This window comes from Brassica napus, chromosome C4 (genome assembly GCF_020379485.1).
Source record: "Brassica napus cultivar Da-Ae chromosome C4, Da-Ae, whole genome shotgun sequence".
Lineage (NCBI taxonomy): Eukaryota > Viridiplantae > Streptophyta > Magnoliopsida > Brassicales > Brassicaceae > Brassica > Brassica napus.
In genome coordinates, this window is record NC_063447.1 from 57,244,060 (window position 1) to 57,263,703 (window position 19,644).

Genomic DNA, 19,644 nt, shown 5'->3' on the forward strand with positions numbered 1-19,644 from the left:
AAATAATAAAATACAGTTTCTTATGGACTTTTTATTTTCTTGTAGGTTATAATTTCTTTGATCACTTTCTACGTGTAGAGACGTCCCACGCCACAATTGGTAATGCTTGTTTTTCTATATAACACAATTTCTAATCAAAGAATCAAATCAAATGTTAGCGTCACAATAAATTATCAAACACAGTCCGGTTTACTATGGTCATGTTTTGTTGTTGATATTATCTAAAAGAAATGACAATGTGTTTTAAATTTCAGATTCTTCTTCCATGGAACAAGCAGTTAATGAGAATGAAGAACTACAGTTAAAAAAATGTAGAAAAAGGAAAAAGAGCTCTCAATCAGACGTGGATATACTTCAGTTGATGTCAACTATCAATGTGAGAGTTTGCTTTCTAGCACATTGTCTAGTTTCACAAATTCAACGTCCGATTAAGAAGCCAACCACAGGACTTGGAAATGAATATATACAAAATGTTTTAACTGAAGACCCAGAACATTTTAGAGGTTTATATCGTATGTATCCAGATGTTTTCTTGGATTTGTGTACTCTTATCCGAGAAAAAACATCTTTAAGAGATACAAGATGGATTTCAGTTGAGGAAATGCTTGCCACATTTTTGCTTATTGTTGGCCAGAGTACGAGATATATTCTTCCTCGGGATGTATTCAAGAGATCGAGTTTCACAATTAGTCAGAGCTTTAATAAAATATTAAGGGCGTTAAACAGTATTGGTCCAAGTTTGATGGCGAAACCAGGAAATGGTGTGCCTTCAAAAATAAGAGAAAGCACAAGATTTTATCCGTACTTTAAGGTATGTAAAAATTATAATTTTTTGTTTATTTTTATCCATCAATAATTTTATTTGTATTTTTAGGGCTGTATCGGAGCAATTGATGGAACACATATTCCTGCTATGGTAGTAGGAAATGAAAGTGCTAGTTATCGAAATCGAAAAGGAATCTTATCCCAAAATGTTTTAGCTGCATGCAATTTCGATTTGCAATTCATCTATGTCCTTACTGGTTGGGAAGATTCAGCTCATGATGCAAAAGTGTTAAATGATGCTCTGACTAGAAGTAACAATAGATTTGAAGTCCCCGAAGGTACATACATTATTCCATACCAAAAGATGTTATGTATGTTTAAGATACATTATTTTATTTATAATCTTATGTTTTTATTTATATTGTACTTTATAAATATTTCAGGAAAATTTTATCTGGCTGACTGTGGATATGCCAACCGAAAAAAATTCCTAACTCCATTTCGAAGTACCCGATATCATATAAAGGAATTTACTGGAGGAGATAGTGATCCCAAAAATAAAGAAGAATTATTCAACCATCGTCATGCTGGTTTAAGAAACGTCATCGAAAGGATCTTTGGTATTTTCAAATCAAGATTTCTGATCTTTAAATCTGCACCTAGTTTTCCATATAAGACACAAGCAGAACTAGTACTTGCATGTGCTGCATTGCATAACTATCTCCGTCAGAAGTGTCGTTCAGATGAATTTCCTCTAGAAGAAATTACGGACGAACAAAGTGTTACCCAAAGTACTAGTGGTCCTCAATTTCTTGGCACACAAGAACAACAAAGAGAACTTGCTAATGATTGGAGAACAACAATTGCTTCAAATATGTGGAATGATGCTATTATTAGTGGATCTCAACGGTGATATGCGCATAAAGTAAGTGATAACTCTTTCTTTGTCTAAATATTTATGGTTGACAATGACACTGATATATCACAATGTGTTACTTGGTTGATATGTGTGAGATTATTTATTGCATTGTTGGCAGGAGGTATAAGAAGACACTCACAATGAAGCTACGTTGTTTCGAAGTGAAATGGTTGTAAACTTTTATTTTGGTTTTTTAGGAAAATGAGACTTGGACTTTTGTTTGAATTCTCCAATCTATTATAAGAACGTTCTAAATTTATAATCATATTTACAAAATTAAAGTTCTAATTTTTCAAATGCATCTCAATTAATATATAAGATACTTCAGTTTCGTACGAATTTACGATAATATAAGAACAAGCAACTTGTGTTTCTAATACTTGCATAGATCAAATACATTTGGCAAAAAATAAATACTTACGTAGCTCGGAGATCTTCTTCCTAAATGGGTTCTCTCAACTTGCCTCACGCTTCATCATTCAAGGTTCTTTGTCTAATATTTTTTCTTCTTCTAATCTACAAAATCCAGATCAATTAATCATCACGATGATTCATCATTTTGCTGTGTAATCAGGGAGGAAGTGAAACAATTCTCCGGAATGTTCTTGAAAGTATACTGAAAACGTATTTGAGGAAGAATCCGACATCGAATACGATATGGGAACTAGTTCAGTCGATGGACAACGAAAAAATATGCTACGATCACTTCACTTTCAGGACATTTAAGGTACGACTTTTACTCTTGTAGATTTGGTGAAACTAGTTTTGCAAATTGATCTTTACTCTTTGGAGGAGTATTCTTTTTTTTAGGTAGATGGTTATGGAATAGATTCTTTGTCGAGTTTTTTCATGGATTACGGATACAAAATTGGAGGCGAACTTGATTTTCCAAAGAACAAATCAAAAGTTAAATGGTTTTCTCCTCCGGATGTTCACGTCCCTCATGACGGTCATGGTCTAACCTACGGCCCTTTGCCACGAATCGTTATAGCTGAGGTTCTTCTGGACCAACTAAGCGCTGAATCACAGGTATTGACTAATGTATCTATCTTGCCCAATATTGTTATTATAATTTTTGAGACATCAATGTTTTTGATATTTTGTCCTAATTTATGGTTAATTAGGGGATAATAAGAAAGTATTTGAAACCAGAAGGTGGTAAGCAAGCTGTTCTTTCAAGTACTTTGGGGTCCTTAATATGGGAGAAGCCTACATGGACCGACTTCAAGCAACTGGCAAAGTATATGTTATAATTTTATAATCAATAGTAATCAGATATCGTTTTGATGGTAATAACTAATTTTATTTTTTGAATTGTATACATATGTATGAATGGTAAAGAGAAAACGAATTTGCGGCATGGACGCTTATTCACGGCTACACAATGAACCATCTTGCATTTTCGGTTCATCGATTCAAACATCAGTTCAGTGACATTAAGTTCATCAAACAGTTTCTTGAAGAAAAGGAATTCAAACTTAACACCGACGGGGGAGTTATCAAAGGTTTGTTTTACTCTTATTATTCTCATGGAAATGGCTTTATTATTAACCATTATCTAATTAGAATGAAAAAATATATTTCAGTGAGTCTGGATGGTCTGTTGTTACAAGTCTCGTCGATTTCGGACAAACTTGCGGTTGAATTTTCAGATGGAGTAACTGAAACAATCCCGGCTTCTTACATTGAGTTTACTCAACGTCTAGTTCTTCCGCAGTTCAAAGATGTGCCATTTGATGAGGTAATGGAGCGAAATTTACTAAGAAAATAAGCGATATCCACATTAATTGTTTTTTTTAATTAGTTAGCATTATTCATCTTCTTCGGGATACAGGTTAAAGAGTTTCATAGACGTGAAGCCTTTGAGCTTGGTAACGCCAGCAACATAATGGAAAGCACCCGTTTCACAGCAGAAGTGTAAAACCAGGCTTGTCTTTGTTTGGCTCAGTATGTCAAATGTGTGTATGTATTTGTTTTATGTATGTGTGAGTTAGTGAACTGGTGTGAGTGAGTGCAATATATTTTTTTTTTTTGCAAAAGAAATTATTGTTATCCCTTGAAAATAATTTCTTAAGGTGAGTGCAATATGTACGTTGCTTTTTCTCTTGTGAAGTGGCATTTCCTTTTTATCATTGTATACAATTAAGTAACAAATAAAAATTCTATAAATAAAAGTTCTAATTTCGTTTTTTCATAATTATGTCTAAAACGAGAAATAATTTTATTTTCCTCTAAATTAAAATAATTATATAATATAGGTGTAATTTACTCTAGTGTATTTATTTACGATGTAATTTTCTAAATATAAAGTAAAAAACAGAGAAATATTATTTCTTTTTAAATATGCAAAAGTAGCTAGAAATTTCTAGAGATGGATTGAATAGTTTTATTTCTAAATGTTATTATCAAAGTATAAAATTAGTATATTAGGAGATAGATAAATAAGTATTTGAAACCAGTGGTAATTAGAAGCCGTTCTTTCAAGTACTTTTGGGTCTTCAATTTGGGAGAAGCCTACATGGACTGACTTCACGCAACTTGCCATGTATATGTTATAACTTTCTAATCAATAGTTTAAGTAAATACATTTGATTGTTATAGCTAATTTAGTGTTGAATTGTATGTATATGTACGGTGAAGAGAAAGCCAAATCGCAGCCTTGACAGTTATCCACGGCTACACAATGAACAATCTTACTTTGGCAGTTCATTGATTCAAACGCCGTTTCAGCGACATCAAATGTGTCAAACAGTATCTTATTGTGATCGTTTCAACATTCAATATGAGACACTTTGTATCTAATAGGGACTCTACAGTTCTCTCAAGTTTCTTTTACAGTCTCATTCTCTTAAACCCTAAACCCATATACACCCATGACCCCGGTAAATGTTCATAAATTTGATATAGCCCTTTTAGATTTAGTGTTTTACAGTTTTACTTTCTTTCCAGATGGTAATATTTTGACTTCATTCCTCGTATTTTTAGCATTTGTATTTGTTTGGTCCACCCATTTGATACTAATTACAAAAACTGACCCATGCAGTTGCTTTAACCCGTTTGAAAACTGGAAACTGGAGCCAGTGACACAAAAAAAATTATAATCAAAGTTTAACGATATGCTTTCAAGTTAGAATATGCCACATATTATTCAAAAAAAGATATTATACTCTTTTCTCATTGAAAGTTTCAGCCGCACTTCTCAAAAGATAAAAAAAAAAAGATAAAGCTTCAGGAAAAGTTTGATGAGTTAAAGAGAAAGATTTTCCAAGCAATTTTAGGTACAATTTTCATCAATTTTGAGACACTGAGTTTCCAACAGTATCTTTGAAATTAGAGTTACATGACATCAATTTACCGTGCGGCGCCTATGTCAAGAAAAAACGAAGAACGTCATTGTGGTATGTATTGTGATCGTTTCACCAATTCAATAGCTGATTGTGTGCAGATTAATGCTGAAAATCTAGTGTTGATTGTGTACAGATCTGGTGGTTACATGTAAGTGTAACATCCGGATTATTATGTAAACATTTAAAAGAATTGATTTTAATGACTTCTGTCACTAAAGTGTATTTATTTTGTAGACACACACGTGTGTATATATATATATATATATATATATATATTTAAATTTCTAGAATTAAGCGTGCATAGGATGAAATAGTGAAAAATGAATGATTTATCGGAAAATGATTCGTGGTATCGTATGCATATCGTCAAAACATCCAGAAAGATATGTGGTGATTGTAAAATCAACAAATTATTCTAGCTTATAAAAAATTAATGCATTGTTCGTTAAATGGAATAAAATTCCAGACTAAATGAACGAATACATAAAGGTCCATTAACCGTAGATAATCAGAGTAAATTGCAGACATAGCATTGAGTGAATGATCTAACCACATATCTTCTAAGATATAGTTTTAGTGATACAAACTTTAGTTTTTGACAAAAAAAAATATTATTAAAATATAATTATAAATTATTTTAAACAACTATAAAATAGAATATATAATAATATTAGTTACATTACATTAATATGTTTTATTTTAAAACATCAAAAACTTTTACTAACATGTATTTTGCAGTGGAAGGAATATAAATCTGTAATATATTTGGAAGCTTTTCTCCTTAACGGGTCTCTTTGGGTTGCATGGACGCGTAAATATCTCCTCAAGGACAGCTCGTACTGGGATGCAAATGAGAAGAAGGGGTCGTGGGTCTGGCGTAAACTGCTCAAACTTCGACCCATTGCCTATGATTGCATCCGTTATGAGATTCGGAATGGTGAAGCAGTGTACTTTTGGTTTGATAACTGGCTGGAGATGGGTAAGCTACTCGATATAACTGGTATGCTAGGGATCAACTACCTTGGAGTTAGCATAATATATATATTAATATTATGTCAAACAATCCACCAAAATAAGTTAACTTTTTTTATTTTTAGATAATTATTCTAAATTATACTTGATAAAAAAGTATTCCAAGTTATATAAGCGTTATGCAGTTATTCAATATTGTTGATATATATATTCTCTTTGTATTTGAGAGATTGATACTTTAAATATTCTACACATACAAACTTAAATATCTAATTTTATAGTTTTATGTTTTTTTTACCATTCATATTCTTGCATTTTAACTTATATTTTAATTTAAAATTAAAATACATTAATTAGAATTTAAAAAAATAATCTTTTAAATAATTAAATAATTAGTAACAGCATTTTAAAAAATAGAGAAGGAGTAGTATTTTCCTTGATAAATATCTGATGAATTTAAATTTGAATAAATTAATGAGTCATAAGTTACTGAAAATGATACTCTAAGAACACATTATTTCACAAGTTGTTTTAATATTAGTCAGAAATGTTATAGTATTAGTTAGTACTCTTGCAACTAATTGTTACTACCATTTTATCGAGGTATGTAGGTTTGGTCGGGTCGGTTAGTTCGGAATACAGTTATTTCGGGTCGACCAAAATTTTACCGAAGTGAATCGACAAAAAAATTTGTTTCGGATTGTGATTAGTTCGGTTACAAAATTTTTACCAAAGTTTTTATTTTTGCGGTTAGTTTGGTTATTTCGGTTCATATTTTGGTTAGTTTGGTTCATAATTTTGGTCAAAGTTGCTATTGTTTGGTAAAAAAATTCTTTAAAAAATGAACTAACCGATTACCGAACTGAGCCGAAAGCCATTTTTTAAGTTGCCGAATTGAGCCAAACCTTCTAACCGAACTAACCTAAAACCAATCTTTTCAATTCTATTCGGCAGATTCAGTTCGGCTAACAACCGAAGCCTAATTTTATCTTTAAAGGCCAACATAAGGAAATTTTGATGGAGGGAAAATTGATGAAGTCTAACATTTTATAGTACTTAGGAAATGCATGTTAGTTTTACACACTTATAAAAAAGAATATTTGAAAAGTAAATTATTCGGTTACTAGCATCGACACAAAAACATATAAAAGTTAAAAACACTGTTGGACTATCAAGTATGATACGTTGTCATTTTCTTCTAAAAATGCATGAAAGTTATTATTAGAATATCCAGAAGGAAAAACATTGTGTAGTCAGCTTTTAGAAATGCAGTCTAAACACATAAGCTAACTTTGAAGAGCAGTTCACAGAATCAAGAATTTATAAAACAACACATCAAACTCTCGCCATGTATTTTTTTCTAATATTAGAATATCATAGCTTCGGTGGACACATTCAATAAAAGTTGGTCAATATAAAATCGTAAGCATATGTAGCTGTAGCTTCCTAGTTCTTATATTGTAAATGAATTTGAGTTTTCATTTTTACCAAAAAAAGAAAAAGAAAAATAGAACTTACCGAAAAGGAAAAATAGAAAAAAAAACTGTAACTGGTTTTACAACGTGCAAATTTATGAGCGTTTCACAGCTAATATGAAAATAGCCAAAAGAGAAACAAGCTGGCACAGACAGCCCTTGGTTTTGATTTTTGAATTCAAAGATTCGTTGGCTCTCCGAGATCCAAGGCCCCTCTCTCCAAAACCGACGGTCCAGATTCGATCCAGCTCCTCTACAAGATATATATATCACACCCCGAAACAAATCACTCCCCCACCCAAACGCAAACCAGAAGGCGAATCTAAAAAATCTCCGGCGATTCTCTCGTCTCCCCGACGGCTGTCGCTGAGATCCTGCATTCTCAATTAGGTCCGTTTCTTGCACTCTCTCGCTCTCGTTCGTCGCTTTGAATCTGTATTTCGTTTTCCTCCTCGATTTATAGATTTCGTTTCTGGAATTGGATAGCTTTTGATTCGGCGTTAAGTGTTATTAGATCGGAATATCTGCTCCAACAATGAATCATTAGCCTCTCAGACTTTGATTATGCATTGTTGAAGGTTTTTTTTCTTGGATGCGAAACGTGAATGGTTCAGTGAGGAGAAGAATATTTTAGATTTTGTTTCCCAAATAAACCATGAATCGGGTGTATTGAACGTGGCAGCTAGTTTTTTTTTTTTTTTTTTTTGTTTACTATGATGTTAACTTGTGACTTGACTTCTTTGGATAGTTGCTTGTATATATTTGATGCTTGGTGGGGTCATTATTGTAAGAGAATGAGTGACAAGCACATATAAGCTGTATCGTATCGTCTAGTAGTTTTTTTTTAAATGATCAATAGTTTGATTTCGCATAACACTTTGTGCTAGGATTTCATATTTTTATTGCTTTGTCGTGTTATATAATTTTATACGTGATTAGGATATCATGCTCAAGAACAATAAAGTTCAACTATCTTAACCAATAATAGACCAATGGATTTTAAGAATTTTTTCTATGTTTATATATTTAGCCTGTTGAAGCTGACATCATGTGTTTCATTACATTGTCGCAAGAGCGTTGCACCATGCCTGTCTTTTTCTTGATAGTCTTTTTTTTCCAATAACTTTTTCAGTTCAGTAAGAGGTCTGCAAAATGGTTGCTCAGGGATTCACTGTGGATCTGAATAAGCCCCTTGTTTTTCAGGTAAATACTATTAACGTTGTCTCTTATTTATAAGCGCTAAGTTAAGTTCCTCACTCTTGTCATTGCTTTGGATGTTTTACAGGTTGGTCATCTTGGTGAAGAGTACGAGGAATGGGTTCACCAACCCATTGTGTCAAAGGAAGGCCCTCGGTTTTTCAAGAGTGACTTTTGGGAGGTATATAAGTTTCTTTCTCCTTTTTTTTTTTCACTTTTCAATAATAGGCAATGTGTCAATAAGCCTCTGATCTCTATTCTCTTGACACATTTGCAATGGAACAGTTCTTGACCCTTACAAGATGGTGGGTGGTTCCTGTAATTTGGTTGCCAGTTTCTCTCTGGTGCATCTCCATGTCAGTAAGAATGGGCCTTTCTCTCGCAGAAATCGTCCCATTGATAGCCTTGGGAATATTTATCTGGACGTTTATTGAATACACTCTCCACCGGTTCCTTTTCCACATCAAGACGAAGAGTTACTGGTTCGTCACACACAAACTCTCTCTTTTCTTTCTCTGTGTTACATTTGGTTCATGTCAGATGCTAATTGTGGAACCATTACAGGGGAAACACGGCACACTATCTTCTTCACGGATGCCATCACAAGCACCCAATGGACCACCTTCGACTCGTCTTTCCTCCTACTGCAACATTGATTTTATGCTTTCCTGTAAGCATTTGATCATCATCAACACTGTCCCCGTCATTATTCCTGTTTTCAGAAATAAACCTTAACATCGTTTTCTTGTCTTGTGTCTCAGTTCTGGAACATTGTGAAGCTTTTCACAACTCCTTCAGTCACACCAGTGTTGTTTGGTGGCGGCATGCTCGGGTACGTGATGTACGATGTTACTCACTATTACCTTCACCATGCCCAACCAACTAAAGCAGTGACCAAAAACCTCAAGGTAAAACAAAGCCAAGTCTTTTTGTATCCCACCAATCACAAGTAATCGGTTATAAAGAGTTTATGTTTCCTTTTTTGATGATTTGTGCAGAAGTACCATTTGAACCATCACTTCAGGATCCAGGACAAGGGATTTGGTATAACATCGTCGCTATGGGACATAGTGTTTGGGACACTTCCCACCACAAAAGCCCCCAAAAGAGAGCAATAGTAGTGGTACTATAAGACGCAAAACGAAAAGGATGTTTGCAATACAGTTGAATCTTTAAATTATTAATCATCCCTCATGAGTTTTGAGATGTTTGTCTGAGGTTTCATCTGGACCACTGTCTTTGTAAATCAATGCTTTTACATCATATTTGTTTAGTTGTTTTGGTGTGTTTCTAAGCGAAAGCAATCAAGAACATCTACTAACGTGTAATGTATCTTTGGTGTTTATCTTTTCAATGTTACTCATCAATTTTATCTCATGGAAAATTGCCTTGAATGGCTAACATTTGAACCCAGACAAATAGCATAGAATGATGACATTGTACACATCTTATAACTTGAATATGCATTAAAAATAAAACCATATAATTTGTGTAGAGTTTTGAAGCTGTGAGGCTACCTCTATTTGAAGAAAAACCAAATCTTATAACTTAAATATGCAGAAAAATAAAACCATATAATTTGTGTAGAGTTTTGATGCTCAGATGCCACCTCTATTTGAAGAGAAACCAAACAAAAATGAACTTAAAAGAAAAACAGAAATTTATAGGACTAGTCCTGGGCCTGGGCCTGTTTAAAAGAATTTCCTCTTTTTTCTGTTAGCTTCTCTAATCGCTCCGCCTCTCTTGAATGGCGACGAGTCTCCCATTTATCTGAGAAGCCCTTCGAGAATCGGAGAATTCCCCTCGCTATGGCGGCTAATGCTTCACATGAGCTCGCTTCCGGGAGCCCTTGCTGCCTCGCGGTAAGTCGTTTTCCTCAATAGTTAGTTTATTTTCATGGTGTTTAGTGATTTTCTTAAACGAATCCCTTTGGACTGTACTGCAGTGGCAAGGGAAGTACCTAGGCATGAAGAAGAGGCGTGACGCGTGTAAAGAAGCGATTGAAATTCTCCAGAAAGCCATGGGAATCGCTAATGACGAGAAAGCAAATCTCCAGAAAAGTGAGTGGATACTCTTCTCTGACTTCTCTTCGTATTGATTTTGGCACTTAGATGAGAATTTGAAATTGGGAAGTTATTAGTAAACGAAAGTATGGCATTGGCACCTATAGAAGTAGCTAGTGGCAGAGGTTAGCTTGTTGCTTTCTGATGTTGCTGATACTCTTTGGCGATTATAACGGAATCGTTTAAATTGATTTGCCTTATATGCTTTGAGTCTTGGCTGTGTGAAGTGGGTGGAAAGATTGTTTTATTACTATAGTTATCAATCTTAATGTGTTTTTTTAACTCGTCACTGCTTAATTGCTATCTAAATCTTACAGAACTTAGGGAGATGGTGGATAACACGGACGCTAAGGAAAATGTATCAGTGGTAAAAGCATCTTTGGAGAAGGAGATCTCTGATTTGAAGTCTGAGATATTGTCTTTGCAACAAAAACTGGAACAGAACCTTCAAGCAAAAAGTGAAGAAATAAAAGTTCTTCATGATCAAACTTGTAGCGGAGAAAAGGAGATGGGTGAACTGAAGAAGCTCCTTAAGAAAGAAACGTTAAGGGCAGATAATTCTGAGGAAGAGAGGGAACAGATTTGTAAAGAACTGAGCAAGACAAAGGCTCTGCTAGTGAAACATAAGGATTTCAAGACACACGATGCTAAAGTGGGAAGGGAAATAAGTCTGGTTAAAAATCTTCTTGCAAGCCAGAGGCAGGAGACAGAGTCAGAGAGGAAGAAAGCAGAATCAGAGAAAAAGAAAGCTGATCAGTATCTTTCCGAGTTGGAGGTGCTAAGAACTACAGCTCATAAAACTAGTTCTGATCTTCTTACTTTGACTTCCAATCTTGAGGCTGTAAAAAAGCAGCTTGAGTCTGAAAAACAAAAGACTTTGAGAGAGAGAAAACGTGCCGATATGGAGAGTGCAAAAGCCAGGGAACAGATAAAGCTATCAGAAGGGTTGTCTAAGAAGTTTGAAATCATTAGGACTAGAAATGAAGAGCTTAAGAAAGAAGTGGAACTGCAGAGCGCTAGCAGCAAAGTTAAGTTTGCTGAAAACTCGGCAAAACTGGAAGAAAAGATAAGACTCCTTGAGATTAATCAAAAATCAGCAATGAACTGGAAATCTCGTGCTGATGATCTGACTCAGCAGTTACAAGAGTCACAATTAGTGACTGAGGGTTTAAAAAAACAGGTGCAAGAGCTTTCACTCTCACAGAACTCCGCCCAGAATCTGTCAGTTTCTCCACAGAAAGCCAGAGATTTGGACAAAGCTAAAGTGAGGCTTTTGAAGAAAGAGCTGAAGTTTGAGAGGAAATGTGCAAAACACTTAAAAAGAGTCGCTGAGTTTGAAAAAATTCTAAGGGAATTTCAGGACGAAGAGATAGTTGGGTTAAAACTTAAGTTTGGTAGTCTTACAAATCGCATGAGTCTACTGGGTGAGCATTTTTCAAGAGACGTTGAAGGTACAACTGGTCTTGCAAAGGTTTGTTTACTTACTCTATACTTCCTTCTCATCCTAATTTGAAAATTGGCTTTGATGACCGTAAATATGCTTTGATATTTGAAACTTTCTTTGTTACCTGACAATAGGTTACGTGATGGATCGCTTGTGATTGACATGGTAACTAAACAATAAAACGTTATTGAATCTGACTGTACAGGGCGAGAAGATTTAATCTGTTTTAGTCTTGGTCATAATATTGCTTTATACTTGGATGTTTAGATCATTTTAATTCATTACTAATCCTTTTTATGTGTCATTTTATTGCTTGCAGGCGGAGGGCCGCATGAAAATGCAGATGCTAGAATCCCATAACAACCGTAGTGGGAAAAATCATTCTGACGCAAGGTGCCAGTTAGTAGCAAGCTCTGGTTCTCAGGAGGAGGCTCACAAGCTCTCTACTCAGTTGCTTGCTAAATCAAAACAGGGCGTGAGTGGGTCTGTCTCAGGTACTATTTCTCAATTGGAGTCTCCTACTGGAAGTTCTAGAAAATTACAGACTTCTCAAGTAATTTCCAGCAAGACATCTTTTTCTGATAGGCAATTACTGGCCTCACAGGGAACAGAGAAGTTCACTGTTACTACTTCAGCGGAAATAGCAAAAGATCGTCCGAATATCCAACCAACAAAATCAAGTAAAATTGATACCAGGACAAAAGGAAATCCCTGTTTGGTGGCTGAAAACAATCTTCAAAGACGTCAGAGAGATAGCCACGAGGTAGCTAATGAGCACTTTCTGAAAAGAAAAAGAATGCCAGAGGCAGTTGAGTCACGCAAGCACATGTGCCTCTCTACTGCTAAAGGACATGGATCGGTAGCATCATATGTGGAGGACGTTGTTGCTATAGATTATATGAAGTTGCTGGAGTTGGATAATCCAGAAGAAGAAATATGTTACAAGATGGCAAGAGAATCACTTCTGTCCCCTGACCTTCCCCAGGTAGACTTTTTGGTCGATGATGTCGTGAATGAGGACAAAAATCATGCTATGGCACTGGAGTTGGGTACTAGTAGTAATATCATGGATCTATGTGGCACCATAAATTCTAGTGAAGCTTCTGGTAACACTCAAAATGCTTCAGTAAAAATGCCACCTGAGTCAACAACGTTGCATGGTCATATTCTTAAATACTTTGTTGTGTTTTCAAATATGGAAGACCAGAACAGTATCATCAAAATTTTCCATGCTGCAAACAATTGTATTCAGCGATGCCCATCAGTTATTAGAGCACTGTGGGCAGTGCCAGCGATTCTGTTCTCTTTGAAGATGGAAGAAAATCTTTTGGCCCAGTAAGTTGTTCTGTTCTCTGATGCTTTTTCAATGCATAACGTTGATATATATTACGTGTTTAAACTCCTTTGGTGAACAAGTTGCTGTGCGCTAATAATATGCCTTGTTCTTTTTTTTCAGGGAAAGGGTATGTGTATTCCTCTCCTTGCTGCTGCAGCATTTCTCTGCTGTTTCCTCGATGAAAATTGGGAACATTCTGGATGATGATTCTTGTTCCTGCCTGGATTCTTTCTCGAAGCATATAGCTGGTGGTATGTCCTGAATCCATTTTCCTTTCCTTTTTTTCTTTTCAAAACCAAATACTTCAATCTGCTTTTGATTTGATGTTTAAATTAACTGAACTTGGATTTACTGTGTAGTTATGGCCGATACTGAAGCTGGAGGTATTCTTTCTGAATTTTTGGAAGAGATCCTTAGTCTTCTTCAGAACCTCCTTTCCGAGCAGAGGGTATGGTACTCTGCTAAATCCTCAGAAACAGCTGAATCTGATTTAAGCATCCCTGTGACCATGAACGGAGAAAATGTAACTCTCGTCAGCAGAATCGCTCTACTTGATCATTTGGTGGCTGGAAGTGCTATTTTGGCGGCAATTTGTACTGCAGTGGACCGTGTTGGATTTATCCGTGAAGCTTCCTTTGAAATCCTGCACAAGCACTGTCGTGAGAAGACCTCAGTGCCACTGACCATTCTTCATGTGTTTACTCACATTGCTGGAGAGAAAATGATGTCCTCTAGTGATCATGACATATCAAATGCAGTGTTGAAGTCCATTGTGATGTTTCTAGAGGAGAAACATTTTGGTACTGTGGAGGGGAATGCTAAGTTGCACCTAGGCAAGAACAGGTGTCCGTTCTCATACAAGTCTTCCTCGCTGGAGGCTATGTCATCAATGCTCATTGAAATTGTTCAGGAGTTTACTCAGTCGAATAATTTGCATCAGAGCTTGACCGATATTAGGCCGGAATACAAAAAAATCCAGTTGGTAATGGCCAGGGATCAAAGTGTTCCTCTCTGTGACATTCTGTCATTGGTGGAGCTTATTGGTTGTTACACGGTATGTTAACTATTTTTCAAGTTTTACTAATTTATGTTGTCTATTGTACCAATTTGATCATGTGTATATGTGCAGGAATGGGATTGGACTAGTGAGAACATTGTTGCTCCACTACTTAAGATGCTGGGAACGCCATTGTCAATAAACCTTACTGTTGCAATCGTCTCTCTGCTTGGGCAACTTAGCAGGTAATGTTTATTAGTTTCTCTCTTTATACAAGGACCAATCTGATATCCAACTCTTTTTTTTTTCTCTTTGGACTTTCCAGTATTGGAGTGGATACTGATGGCTGTGAAAACGAAGGAATCTCAAACTTGAGGGAGAAACTGTCAGCATTTCTACAGTGTGAGACAACACTAAAAGCTGGTTTTGCAGTCCAGATAGCAACTGTGTGCTCCCTCCTGAAGACTCTTCAGCTGGACTTTTCAACCGTCTTTCGAGGCAAAACCGCCATGCTTCCGGGTTGCGGCGATCAAAGCTTGTCTGCTTCAGCCAATCTGTTCACCAAGTGGTTCTCTTTGTTGAGCGACGAACAGAGAGTTTTCACAACCGAGTTTTTACATTTTTATGACTAATGAAGCTTGCATTGAAGTTCTATTTTCTCAACTTTATTCCTTAAGCAGATATATATATATATATATATATTTAATTCAAAGACAACAGCTGACAAAAAAAAAAGTTCAAAAAAAAAATTTAATTTTCAAACAAAAGCCAAACCATATCACCAGATTGTTATAACAAGACAGAAAACCACAATCTAGAATGCATCACAACGATAAAACCCAAAGCCATATACCACTTCAACATTATATTATTTTTTACGTTATTGGATTTAAAAGTCAACGACCTCAAAGTTCCATCAACCAATCTTTGTCGGAATACTCTGTTCATGCCTGAAAAAGTTCTCAGGATCAAACTCACCTTTAATCTTAACCAACTTCTCGAAATTCCCCTTAAAATACTTAGCCCCCCACTCTCTAGCATCACTCTCTCCCTCGTTCACCCCCAAATCAAGATCCCTGTAATTCACATACGCACGTCTCGGCTTCTTCGACACATACTGCTCCATGTAGCTATACATGTCCCTCATCCACTCAATATGCCTCGCCTCACTGGCCTTCCCATCTGACCACGTCGATAGCCACTGAATCTTGAACAACGTCCCCTTCCTGTGTGGGAATGGTGTCTCTGACTCAGAGATCCTCGACATCATGCCACCGTAAGGGTTCCATATCGTTAAAGGTGAGTCCTCTTTTAGAAGCTTCTTCCAGAGTCCTTCTAAGCCTTCTACGGGGATTGGCTCTTCCACGAAGTCTGATTTGGCCTTGAAGTGGTTCTTGAAGAGTGATTTTCCGGCGAGTAGAGCTTCTGGCGGGGCACTGTTTGGGAAACCAGCGATGTACATTACTGATTTGATCCAGCTCATTTCGATGCAGTCTTTCTTGGTTAGTCCTAGCTCAGGGAAGCTCGTCTGCATCACCTGTTAAAATATATTAGGTGGAAATTACTTGTGTTGCAAGAACTAAAAAGAACTAACAAAAACCATATTTTAGGGAGTTTAAACATAGAGATAAGCATGCGGTTTGATTTATTTGGTTTAGTTAATCAATTCGGTAGTTCGAGTTTCGGGTATTTTCGGTTCATCCAAAATTGTACCGAGTAGAACCGAAAAATTCAGTTCGGTTTTGGTTATTTTGGTTTTCAATTTTTTTACCAAATTGAACTGTACTTTGGTTTCTGTTAGCTTTTGGTTTAAACTTGTTAAAAACTGGTATTATTCGGTTAAATTTGGTTAATTGAATTAGTTCGGCTTTTTTGGTTAATTTGGTTAGTTCGGTTTGAGATTTAAAAAAAAAAGAAAACTGAGCACCACTGCCAAACCGAATCGATAACCAAAATACTTTTAAAAGCTTACCGAATTCATAACCAGATCTAAATCACTAACCGAAGATTTTGTTTCGATTCGGTTTAGCTGGTTTGGGTATTAATCAGTACCACACGAAATACGAATTTAACCCCATTTTACCTGCATTAGCCGGTTTGAGTCGCCGAGAAACTGTCCTTGGTACGCAGTCGAGACGGTTCGGTTTCCGGTTTTGGAGGTTTTGCCCGCTGGCTGAATAATAACGCGAATGAAAAGATCTTCGTCAAGCTTGTCCGCGACTTGCTGCCATTTGTACAAAACTCTAGTCCCGTCTTGCTCAAGCGTCTTCGTTACTGTGAACACCGTTACAGTAGCCGGAACGGGAACGAGCTTGATCTTCCATGCAAGTATCACGCCGAAGCTTCCGCCGCCTGCGCCGCGAATCGCCCAAAAGACGTCCTCTCCCATCGCCGCACGATCAAGAATTTTGCCGTTGGCGTCGATGATTCTTGCGTCGAGGACATTGTCAGCGCCGAGACCGAACTTACGCATCATGGAACCGTACGCTCCGCCGACTAAGTGGCCACCGATGCCAAGGCTGGAGCATAAACCCGCGGGAAAGCCATGGGTTTGGCTTTTCTCTTGGATCCTAATTAAAATAAATGATTAATTAACGAGTCGTTCGTTAATTAAGCTATAGATTAACCGTATTCGTTTTGCTTTCACTTTGGTTTGGGTCCAACATTTGGTTGAATAAAAGAAAGCCCCGTTCTCGTACCCATCTGGCCTCAATCAACCAAAATGAACAAATAGGCGATTTGTTTTTTTCTTAATACAATTTCTCATATGAGGTTCTGAACGGAAATACTTAATCTTTAAACCTAAAACTTTAATACTGATTTTCTCAAATGTAACTTGATCATGTGATCTGTAAACGTTATCTATGATATTTTCAGCCGAGTTAACAAACTACAATATGTTTCATTTTTGTACTAAACAAAACTAAAATATGTTGTAAAAAAAGAAGCTGAAATATATATACATTTTATTTGAATGTAAAGCAATTCCGGCAATAAATTAGGTTAAAATCGCTTTTTTGTTTATTATACGAAAAGCAAAAGCAAAACCTAGCATGATTTTAGTCAAAGTAGCTTTTGAATACAAAATTAAAACGGAAGCTGATCTAATACAATCCTCTGTAGCAAAAAATAATTCTCCAACCGACGTTTCTAGAATTCTAGGGAATCTACTAAAACAAAGAAAACAAAAACATGTTCCCAAATGGCAATAGGCAGTAGCAAAGTAGCTATTTTATTCTCTATAAAAAGTTTTTTTTTTGTTGGCTGAAAACGTCAAGCTTTGGTTACTATTTGCAGTCCAGAATATTTACGACATTCTACCCAAATAAATCAATAATATTATAAAAAATATATTTTGCTGGGTAAATGAAATTTTACATCACATCAACCCTTTTTTTGTTTTGTCAAAACCAATTTATTTGGTGTTTTTATAACAATTTATTTGGTGTTACGCTCTGTTTTCCTTTCTTGTAAAAAACTCATGCATGGGTGGGTCCAATAGTACAAATACAATACATGCGTAAGCGTTACCTGTAGTAAACCTCTCCGACAGTGGCACCCGCGTGAGCCCACGCGCTGTTACTGTCCAAATCGACGTCGATCTGTCGAAGCTTTGATAGATCAACGACTACAAAAGGCGTTACGTTCTCAGCGACGAACGAAAGCCCTTCATAGTCGTGGCCACCGCTACGTAGGCGCATATGAAGGTTTAGCATCTTAGCACACACGACGGCTGCTTGGACGTGTGTCTCGTACAAAGGCTCGAATATGAACACAGGCTTCGGATTTGACGGCGTTAAGTAACGGAGATTTTGTGCCGTCGATTCAAGCTCTTCTTTAAACAAAGTAGCGTTTTGGTCGGGTGAGAAAAACGACGCCCTTATAGGGAACGACATGTCGGTGTTGTCGACGAGGCAGTGTATGAAATCTTGTTGTAGTGTGGACGAAGATGGTGTAACGGAAACTAAAAGTAGCGTCACAAGAAACGTGACTGCGTTTCGGGTTGATATCGCAAACGCCATTTTGTCTTTAAAGGACTAGTGTGTGGTTTTTGTTTTTGGTTGATGAGGTATCTGTTTGGGTTTAAATAGGAGGTTGATGTGTGCGTGAAACTGTGAATGTCTTACACGTAAGGTTGGTGTAATTATTACATCATGACTAAAATTTTCATTGTATTATACTTTCATTAATTATACAAAACTATATCAACTTATATTTCGTTGCTAAACTTTTATCTTTGTATTTTTGACCACTTGAGAAAGAGGATTTTGTTGGAGAAAAGAATATGTCTCACCAACCATAAACAATTTAAAGAAATCAGTTGTTAAAATATTTAAGTAATTAGGTCAGGCTTTGCATTTCGTTTTACTCAATTGTTACAATCTAAAACTTTTGATGTTTATATCTTTAGTAAACATGTAGCACTGTATCGGTTTTAAATGTATCTTTATTACGATTTGATTATATCAGACCATTTGTTATTTCGAAAGGAAATTTGTCAAATATGACTCAAAACTTAATTTTGATTGCAAAAGTATTCTCAAACTTGAATCAAATGCAAAATTAACTCAAAAGCCTTGTGAAATTATAGTCAGCTTCTTGTGACAAAAAAAAAAACAGAACTCATTTTTACGAATATAGTCTCGGAAAGTCTTATGAGATAATGTTCGTTTAATTTGATTAGTTGTAGTACTGGATGTATTCTTAGGGTTAGATTTTGGAAAGCTTAAATGTTTTTTGAAAAATTAAAGTTTTACCTACATGTGATTATTATTGTGTATAGTAAACACTTTTTAAGTTTAATTTGATTTTATGAAGTGTTTAGTTAGTTAATTTAATTTAGGGGTTATGTTTAGGGTCTAGACGACTTTCATGTAAGTCGTCTGGTGAATAATTTAAACTATACGACTTACAGGAAAGTCGTCAATACCGGACCGAACCTTTAATTTTACCAATGTACTTTTAAACCTAACCAGATCATTTACCGGACATTTAAATACTATTTTTTCACAACTTTTCGAAACCCTAGTGTCTATTCTCTCTAAGGGCGATATGAAGGCGACGCTCTGATTTCTCACCGCCGGTAATATCTCGTATTCCGTCGTTCTCACCGCCAGTAATTTATCCTC

At 35.9% G+C, this 19,644-nt stretch overlaps 5 protein-coding genes across 5 annotated transcripts; 4 read left to right on the plus strand and 1 right to left on the minus strand.

Moving 5' to 3' along the window:
- Positions 1 to 742: 742 nt before the first annotated feature.
- On the plus strand, positions 743 to 1,860 carry LOC111205817. The gene is made up of 4 exons (XM_022702059.2): positions 743 to 811; positions 875 to 1,103; positions 1,509 to 1,674; positions 1,803 to 1,860. The coding sequence occupies exons 1-4, from the start codon at positions 743 to 745 to the stop codon at positions 1,858 to 1,860; spliced, it is 522 nt and encodes a 173-aa protein (XP_022557780.2).
- A 158-nt stretch (positions 1,861 to 2,018) lies between these two features.
- On the plus strand, positions 2,019 to 3,865 carry LOC106450187. The gene is made up of 7 exons (XM_013891839.3): positions 2,019 to 2,168; positions 2,259 to 2,411; positions 2,495 to 2,713; positions 2,809 to 2,924; positions 3,026 to 3,189; positions 3,271 to 3,425; positions 3,519 to 3,865. Exons 1-7 carry the CDS (start codon positions 2,130 to 2,132, stop codon positions 3,603 to 3,605), a joined length of 933 nt encoding a protein of 310 aa, XP_013747293.1. The 5' UTR covers positions 2,019 to 2,129; the 3' UTR covers positions 3,606 to 3,865.
- Positions 3,866 to 7,719: 3,854 nt separating this feature from the next.
- LOC106447291 (dihydroceramide fatty acyl 2-hydroxylase FAH1) lies at positions 7,720 to 10,052 on the plus strand. Its single transcript, XM_013889185.3, has 7 exons — positions 7,720 to 7,868; positions 8,611 to 8,681; positions 8,764 to 8,856; positions 8,961 to 9,157; positions 9,240 to 9,345; positions 9,437 to 9,583; positions 9,674 to 10,052. The coding sequence occupies exons 2-7, from the start codon at positions 8,631 to 8,633 to the stop codon at positions 9,791 to 9,793; spliced, it is 714 nt and encodes a 237-aa protein (XP_013744639.1). The 5' UTR covers positions 7,720 to 7,868; positions 8,611 to 8,630; the 3' UTR covers positions 9,794 to 10,052.
- Positions 10,053 to 10,362: 310 nt separating this feature from the next.
- On the plus strand, positions 10,363 to 15,178 carry LOC106447293. Its single transcript, XM_048755012.1, is given in 10 exon segments — positions 10,363 to 10,537; positions 10,621 to 10,735; positions 11,056 to 12,209; positions 12,502 to 12,676; positions 12,787 to 12,864; positions 12,866 to 13,517; positions 13,639 to 13,769; positions 13,878 to 14,572; positions 14,648 to 14,760; positions 14,841 to 15,178. Coding segments are annotated over 10 exon segments (3,474 nt in total). The 5' UTR covers positions 10,363 to 10,483; the 3' UTR covers positions 15,148 to 15,178.
- A 71-nt stretch (positions 15,179 to 15,249) lies between these two features.
- LOC106447292 (berberine bridge enzyme-like 15) lies at positions 15,250 to 18,578 on the minus strand. Its single transcript, XM_013889186.3, has 3 exons — positions 18,047 to 18,578; positions 16,599 to 17,085; positions 15,250 to 16,052 (listed from the first exon to the last, which is right to left on the minus strand). Exons 1-3 carry the CDS (start codon positions 18,535 to 18,537, stop codon positions 15,432 to 15,434), a joined length of 1,599 nt encoding a protein of 532 aa, XP_013744640.1. The 5' UTR covers positions 18,538 to 18,578; the 3' UTR covers positions 15,250 to 15,431.
- Between the last annotated feature and the right edge of the window lie 1,066 nt (positions 18,579 to 19,644).

What these genes read in the sequence shown, in the direction of transcription:
- LOC111205817 (XM_022702059.2), top strand. Translation starts at nt 743, where the DNA reads ATGGCGAAACCAGGAAATGGTGTGCCTTCAAAAATAAGAGAAAGCACA. An exon ending in GATTTTATCCGTACTTTAAG is followed by an intron (nt 812 to 874) that starts GTATGTAAAAAT and finishes TTGTATTTTTAG; the next exon opens with GGCTGTATCGGAGCAATTGA. An exon ending in TAGATTTGAAGTCCCCGAAG is followed by an intron (nt 1,104 to 1,508) that starts GTACATACATTA and finishes AGTGTCGTTCAG; the next exon opens with ATGAATTTCCTCTAGAAGAA.
- LOC106450187 (XM_013891839.3), top strand. Translation starts at nt 2,130, where the DNA reads ATGGGTTCTCTCAACTTGCCTCACGCTTCATCATTCAAG. An exon ending in GACTTCAAGCAACTGGCAAA is followed by an intron (nt 2,925 to 3,025) that starts GTATATGTTATA and finishes TGAATGGTAAAG; the next exon opens with AGAAAACGAATTTGCGGCAT. An exon ending in CGACGGGGGAGTTATCAAAG is followed by an intron (nt 3,190 to 3,270) that starts GTTTGTTTTACT and finishes AATATATTTCAG; the next exon opens with TGAGTCTGGATGGTCTGTTG.
- LOC106447291 (XM_013889185.3), top strand. Translation starts at nt 8,631, where the DNA reads ATGGTTGCTCAGGGATTCACTGTGGATCTGAATAAGCCCCTTGTTTTT. An exon ending in ATCAAGACGAAGAGTTACTG is followed by an intron (nt 9,158 to 9,239) that starts GTTCGTCACACA and finishes GAACCATTACAG; the next exon opens with GGGAAACACGGCACACTATC. An exon ending in CATTGATTTTATGCTTTCCT is followed by an intron (nt 9,346 to 9,436) that starts GTAAGCATTTGA and finishes CTTGTGTCTCAG; the next exon opens with TTCTGGAACATTGTGAAGCT.
- LOC106447292 (XM_013889186.3), bottom strand. Translation starts at nt 18,537, where the DNA reads ATGGCGTTTGCGATATCAACCCGAAACGCAGTCACGTTTCTTGTGACG. An exon ending in GTCGGAGAGGTTTACTACAG is followed by an intron (nt 17,086 to 18,046) that starts GTAACGCTTACG and finishes TATTTTAATTAG; the next exon opens with GATCCAAGAGAAAAGCCAAA. An exon ending in ACTCAAACCGGCTAATGCAG is followed by an intron (nt 16,053 to 16,598) that starts GTAAAATGGGGT and finishes ATATTTTAACAG; the next exon opens with GTGATGCAGACGAGCTTCCC.